This window comes from Nesoenas mayeri (assembly GCF_963082525.1).
Source record: "Nesoenas mayeri genome assembly, chromosome: 8".
Taxonomy (NCBI): domain Eukaryota; kingdom Metazoa; phylum Chordata; class Aves; order Columbiformes; family Columbidae; genus Nesoenas; species Nesoenas mayeri.
The window spans coordinates 28,998,029-29,004,986 of record NC_137554.1 but is presented as its reverse complement, the minus strand read 5'-3'; the positions used below and the strand labels follow the sequence as shown (position 1 = coordinate 29,004,986).

At 55.9% G+C, this 6,958-nt stretch overlaps 1 protein-coding gene across 1 annotated transcript; it reads left to right on the top strand.

Annotated features, from left to right (window-relative positions):
- Nucleotides 1-719: 719 nt before the first annotated feature.
- Nucleotides 720-6,038, top strand: TOR3A (torsin family 3 member A; the record flags this gene model as incomplete). The annotated part of the gene is made up of 6 exons (XM_080348726.1): nt 720-1,005; nt 1,336-1,449; nt 2,188-2,453; nt 3,085-3,260; nt 5,046-5,170; nt 5,788-6,038. 6 exons carry the CDS (start codon nt 720-722, stop codon nt 6,036-6,038), a joined length of 1,218 nt encoding a protein of 405 aa, XP_080204852.1.
- Between the last annotated feature and the right edge of the window lie 920 nt (nt 6,039-6,958).

The window sequence follows — 6,958 nt, the reverse complement described above, 5'->3', positions numbered from 1 at the left end:
GCGCTGCCAGCAGCAGATGCACCATGCACCGCACATTGCGGCTCCCTGTGCTCCTGCTCTGACTCATCCACCATCTCCTGCTCCCTTGTTTGTGCCTGTTATTTTTGTGTCCCCTCGGAAATGATCCTGATAAACAACAGCTTCCATTGTGGGGGAAAGACTTCAGCTGGGCTACTTAGAAAACAGATTATTTGCCTTCCCTGGGCGTTTGTCACTGGTGCTGCAGCTTTTCCCGGTGTGGTGGCCAGAGCCGGAGGGCTGCGGTGGTGGAGCTCGGCATGAGCGGGCTGGTTGTGGTGTCAGGGACAGCTCTGCAGCACAGCTGGAAGATGAGCCTCTCGCCTCCCTCCCTGCGAGGCTTGGCAGGACCTGCAGAGAGGACAGGGTCCGAGTTTTGTGCAGAACAAGAGCCCAGAGGGTGCCTGCTGCCTGCTTTCAGGAACAAGGCCAGATGTGGCAGAACGGCTCTGGCCGGGTCTGTGTCAAGCCCAGCGCTTGGGCGCAGGGGAGGCCAGCGGCTGTCTGTCCGTGGGACAGGGGACAGACACGAGGCCGTGGCGGTGATGCCACCGCACAGCTTCCCGCCCGTGACTCCAATTGCCGGCAGCCAGGAAGTGAGATCACAGCTCGGGAGGTTTAAGGGAGTCCGGGAGCCTGCGGACACCCGGCAGAGCCGGGACCGCTCCACCCCGCCCTGCCGGGATCCCTGACCCAGCGCCATGGGCCGAGTCAGGATCCCGGCGCCCCTGGGGCTGGTCTGCTGCCTGCTGCTACTGCTGGGGGGCTCGGGGGGCCGGGGGACAGCGCAGGGGCCTTGGGAAGAGGAGCAGGGCCCCGGGGCAGAGCAGGGACTGTGGGGCAGGGCGAAGTATGAAGCTGTGAAGAAGAATTTGGGAGCTGTGGGTGCTCTGTCCAAGCAGTATTGGCAGTACGTGGCGTGCAAGGTGTGGCATGAGGGCTGCCAAGAGGAGAAGGAGGAAGAGAAAGAGTCCAGTGCTGGCCCAGGTAAGCACCTTCCACCTTTTTCTGCCTCTCCCAGGACCCAGTGGGTCCAAACATCCCACGTCCCCCAGTCCCTGGGGATGCTGCCCTTCCCTTCCCAAGGGTCACTGCTCCGGGCATCTCCCTCCTCACTCGGTGTACCGCAAATATGGATCTCTGTGCCCACCTGAGTGAGCTGCTGCCCATTGTGCCCTGATTCCCCTCCCCACAGCATCTGATCCCCTGCACCTGGGAGGAGGGCTGCTGTTAACGGGGCTCAGCTGAGCATCCATACAAAATACAAAGGAAGGACACTTGCTGGCATATTTCTGCTCAGACTGCTGCCTTTTCCAGGCTGGAGCTTGCCTCTGGTGGGTCAGGATTACCTGGAAATCCTCTCTACGTGGTACTGCGGCTTCGGCAAGTGCTGCGAGACAGGAGACTGCAGGATAGTCAACAATATCACAGGTAGGTGCTGTTCTTGGGAGACTCCAAGGAGTGCTTGTCCCTGCTGCCTCTCCCTACTGTCTCTTCTTTTGTTTGTGCGTTTTTTTCTTATTAAGAAAAGTGTATTTTAGCAAGTGATAGAAGTAAAAGGCACCTCTGAGCAGGTTACTGAGCTGGTGGGAGGGTGAGGGGCTGAGCTAAGTCCCATTTCCCGTAATGCATTTGCAGTTCTGAGACACAAGAGAGTTTGCTCCTCGCTGTGCAGTGTATGTGCTCCCATTTGCCACTAGCCCTGCCTTCACACAGTAGTCCCAGGTAGGTGCAGTGGGACCCAGACTGGCCCAGTATCCAGCCCCAGGCTGGGAGGGCACACTGAAACCTTCATCTAAGCCCTGTGTGGGTGCCTTTGCGTTTTGTTGTCCCTGAGATTTCTATTATCCATAACCCTCTGCCGGGAGCTCATGGGGGCCCATGGGCTTCAGCGCTCTCCAGTCACCAAATCCCTGCTCCTCTTCCCAAAGGAAAAAAGGAGCCAGTGGAATATCTGTGTCTCTTTGCAGTCAGGAGCTGATGCAAGCAGCACAGGCAGCCTGTTGCATTAACCATGTGGCTTTAAGGCCACTTCAGACCCCTCTCAGCCAGGCAGCCCCCAGCAGGGCTGCGTGAGCTCAGTGCCTGTCAGGTTATCTCTTCTTCCCCCCTGCAGCAGCAGCTGGGCTTGCGAGTTAAAGCTGAGCTCTTGCTCTCCCTTTCCCCCAGGGCTGGAAGCAGACCTCAACGGGCAGCTCCACGGGCAGCACTTGGCCAAAGAAGTCGTTGTTCAGGCAGTACGAGGGTTCCTGCAGAGCCCGCAGCCGCAGAAGGCTCTGGTCCTCTCCTTCCACGGCTGGTCCGGCACAGGCAAGAACTTTGTGGCCCGGATGTTGGCCAGTCACCTATACCGGGATGGGCTGAAGAGTGAGTGTGTCAGGGTGTTCATCTCGCTCTTCCATTTCCCCCACCACACATACGTGGACTCGTACAAGGTAAGAGCTGACAATGTGGTGTTGCTGTGGGCACGGTCCAGTGTACTGGGTCTGGCTGGGGTGGAGTTCATTTCCTTCGCAGCAGCTGTAGGGTTCTGTATTTTGGATCTGTGAGCAGAACATAGTTGCTAACACAGCCTCGCAGTTGCTTGCGCAGCCTCGAGGCTCTCTCCTTCTCCCCCTCCATCTTGCAGTCAGTAGAGTGGGGGTACACACACCAGACAGCTCACCCCAACTGACCAAAAGGATATTCCATGTTGATTTACTGTTGTGCTCAGCAATAAAAACTGAGGGGAAGCGGGGGTTCTGGAGTAGGAAGCCATTGCTTAGAGACTGGCTGCCCATCAGTGGCAGGAATTAATGGTTGCCTTTGCATCGCTTGCTTTGCTTGCTTGCTTTCTTGTTCTGCTTTCCTTCACCTATTAAACCATCTTTAGCTTGATTGACTCATTTTCTTGCTTTTGCTCTAGATATCATCTGCCCTGTCATACTGGGTGGGAGGGAAGGAGCCAGTGGCTGTGTGGTGCGTAGCTGTTTGCCAGGTTAACCCATGCAGGCTCAGCCCCTGCATGGTGATCTGGTGGCAGCAAGAGCTGCTGGGCTGCTCACACCCCTCCCTGCTGCTCTGCAGGCTCAGCTGAAGAAGCAGATAAGTGAGACTGTGCAGCTCTGCAAGCAGTCCCTGTTCATCTTCGATGAGGCAGAGAAACTTCACTACAGCCTCCTGGATGCCATCAAGCCCTTCATGGCTCGGTATGACAACAAGGACCAGCTGGATTACCGGAGGTCCATCTTCCTCTTCCTCAGGTGATTTCTGGGCCCCCAAGGATGTGGGGAGGAACAAAGTGGTGATGGGTGTTATCCTGAGATGTGCAATGAGGGGCTCAGGCTGCAGAGGAGGGGAAAGAGACGCTAGCTCCTCCAAGAGGTGTTTGCCTCCATGGTCAGTTTTGCTTATTGATGCTGAGCATCCTCCCTGGGTTCAAGGCATTTGTAGGAGGAGCTGAGGCCAGCTTGGCTGGGACACCTGGGCCAGTGTCCTGGCTTTGAGACAAGGAACCGGTGAGTTAGAGCTAGCGTGGTGTCCCCTGCACAGCTGAGCAGGGAGATCTCACTGTTGGTTGTGAATACTGTCCCTGACTCTGGTCTAGGGGGGATGTATCTAGGGGGAGAAGTGGGACATCTCAAAATTGATGTGAAGTAAACACGTCTGAAGCAGCTAGTGAGGAATGCTAAGAAGATATTAGTATCTTGGACCCCCTTCAATTTAGGAGTTAGACCCTTGGGCTTGGCTCTGCCCGGTGTTTGAGGAGCTGACCACATTTCAGTCCTACTTGCGTGGGTCTCCGGCAGGAGCCGTGGTGGAGGGGGCAGATTGTCCCTTGTTGCTCAGGGCAGGGTGGACGTGCTGCCAGCTGTGCTGAGCTGACCTTGTGTCCTACCTGCCAAAGCCGTGCAGGGGCCAGGGGTGGCTGACAGTGGCGCATTGGGCCAGTGTCCCGTGTGCCAGCCCCTTCGTGCCACCAAGCAGAGGGGAGCGAGGTGCCTTGAACTGCAGTGGTGTGTAATCATGGGGGGGTTTCATCATACGTGGTGGCAGTGTGACACAGACCTGTTGTGGGGAGGGTTGACTCTGCGCCAGGGCTTTTTGGGACACTGGTCTGGCCCTACAGCTTTGGCCAGGTTTGAGGGGTGGGATGGGACTGGCTGGCTGTCCTCAGGCAGAAGAGGCTGTTCCTCCTGTGCTCTGGATGGGAGCAGCATCAGCATGAGATGAGGGACAATAGCGGTGGCTTTGTAATTTTTTCCCTTCCATTTGGGGAGTGGGTTCAGAGCCTCTGACACAAGAGGAAAGATGGGCGCAAGATCTGTGTCCCCCAGTGCCTCCCTGTGTCCCCTCCCTGCAGCCAGCTGGTTCCCAGTATTGCCAGCTCACTGGTGGTGGGGCCCTTGGGGGGCTGTTGGCTGAGGCTGCTGCAAACCCCACACGAGCGCTCAGGGACTGTATGGCCTTGAACTGCTTTCTGAGGTGAGGGGCTGCCCAAGAGCCTTAGTGGCTATCAGGACCCATGTCCCCCACCACAGAGCTGCCCCCCAAAGCGGGTGTCCAGCGGAGTCCTCACGTGGGACCTGTGCTGCTTTGTCCCTCCTGCAGCAGGTGCTTTGCCAAGTGCTGGGCTGGTACTAGAGTCCCTGCTCCAGACCTTTACTTCTAGTGGGACTCCTGCCCAGTGCTCTGCCCTCCAGCTTGGACTTTCAGGAATGCTGAGAGTTTGGTGTGGAGCCAAGTGTCACCTGCAGGGTCAATGACATCCAGCCAGGAGAGAGGACTGATGGACGATTCTGATGGGTCCTGGTCCCAGCCTGGGGAAGAAAGCAGCTGCCCCAGGGACTGGGCTTGCCAGATGGATGATAGCTGTGTGGGAAGGGGATCTTTGGGAAGGAAGCTGGTTTCTCCCTGTGCCAGTATTTCAGATGCTGATCCTACACTGCAAATCCTTTGTTGTCAATAGAATTGCAGAGGCCTGCTGGCAGCTCTCAGCAGTTCATCTTTGATGGTGTGGTTCAATAACTTTCCTTCTGTGTCTGCAGCAATCTTGGCGGCAATGCCATCAATGAGGTGGCCCTGGACTTCTGGCGAGCTGGCCGGGCGCGGGAGGAAATCTCCATGGAGTTCCTGGAGCAGCGGCTGCGGCTGGAGCTGCTGGAGCCTGCAGGTAAGCTGGGCTTAGGCAGTCCCACCCGCCCTGCGCTGCGCGGGTGCGTGTGCTGCAGAAGGAGCCTTTATTCCAGCCCTGCCCTGGGGTTATTCGCGATGGGAGTCCCTTCATCATTAGCACAGCCCCATGAGCAGTGAGGCACAGGAGGAGGGAGCTGTGGCTCCTTGTCCCCTTCACCCCTGAAAATGGCCAGGGTGCAAGAGGGAGCCCAACACCATAAGGAAGTACCAAGGCTTCTCTGGGGACTCAGGCTAAAATCCTTATCCGTATCCTTAAATATCACATGCAAATGTTTACATATGGGGAAACTGAGTTTCTGCCTCTTCTTTCTTTCTGTCTTGGTCTCACAGCCATCACATTTTTCTGCAGTTATTGATAATGCTGATTAGCATCAAGTTTTATTGTGTGCCCATGGCTAGAAAGCCCAAGATGGCCAAGCTGTAGTGATGTTCTGTGTGCAGACCAAGTGCTGGCCAGCTCTTTGAGTGGGTGTCTCCCACCACATATGGGTGGGCAAGCCAAGACAGCCCCTTCAGAGCCAAGCCTTGCCTTGCAGAGACCTGCCAGCTCTCGGATGAAGTTCCTGAAGCTTTTTGTCTCGTGTTTTGCTGCAGAGAACGGTTATGCCTGCAGCCACCTCCTGGAAGAGAACCTCATTGACTTCTTCGTGCCGTTCCTGCCCCTGGAGCACCACCACGTGAAGCTCTGCGCGCGGGATGCTTTCCTGGCCCGTGGGCTTCCATACACTGAGACAGCCCTTGATGAGGTGGCCAGGATGATGGTGTTCGTCCCCAAAGAGGAGAAACTTTTCTCTGCACAAGGCTGCAAATCTGTATCCCAGCGCATCAGTTACTTCCTTCCTTGAACACCAGGTGGGACTGCGCTGGTGGTGAAGGTGGTTCTGTGGTGGTGAAGGTGGTTCTGTCCCCTCACACAAGGTCAGGCAAGCAGGTTACCCAGTCCTGGGCTGGCACAGGGACAGAGACTTAACCCCTTGTGTCCCTGAGGGCTCTTTGTGGGGAAGGAGGAGCGCCCAGCCCAGCCTTACTTCGGGGATACGGGGACAGCCTGTGCTTGGCTGCCTTTGAAGTTTGTCCAGTGTTTAAGTCTCTTCTTCTAGCAGGCAGCAGCCTGAAGCAGAGATCTGGCTGTGCTGACAGATGCTTTGACATGATCAGGGATGTCCAAGGCCTTGGTTCGTTACCATGTAATGAAGGCCTTGGATAGGCTGGTCCTGTTGAGACAGTCCAGCAGAAGCCACGTCCTCATCCCTGTCCCCATGTGTCTCTGCCACTTTACAAAATTGCACAGAACTGTTATGCTGGAGCTGAGTGTTTTTCTCTCCAGCACTCATGCGGTGTCTGCTGCTCGGGGACGCCGTGCCAGGATCCTGCTTTGTGCACGGAGGTCCCTGTGTGAAGAAAATGACTGAATAATCTCCTCTGGAGATGTCAAATCCAAAGCTGCTCGCTTTGGAGTGTCCCTTTCTCATTGGAGCCTTTCATTGTACGGAAGCAGCTGTGGGCATGAGGTGACCTTCAGCTGAAACTCATCTTCTAAGGTGAAGAGCCTGTTTACTTCACCACAAAATGAAAACGGGGAGACTAATTCCCCTCTCGAGGGCAAAGGACAGTTGAGGATGGTGGCTGAAGGAACAGGCTGCAACTGAATGTGAGTTTTGAAGGATGCAGTAAGCATTTTCTTTTTTTCAGTATGTTGTGTGGTGTGTTTTTTTGGCTGGTATCAGCTTTACTACACCAAGGGGCTGTTTGCTGTCTGGGTACT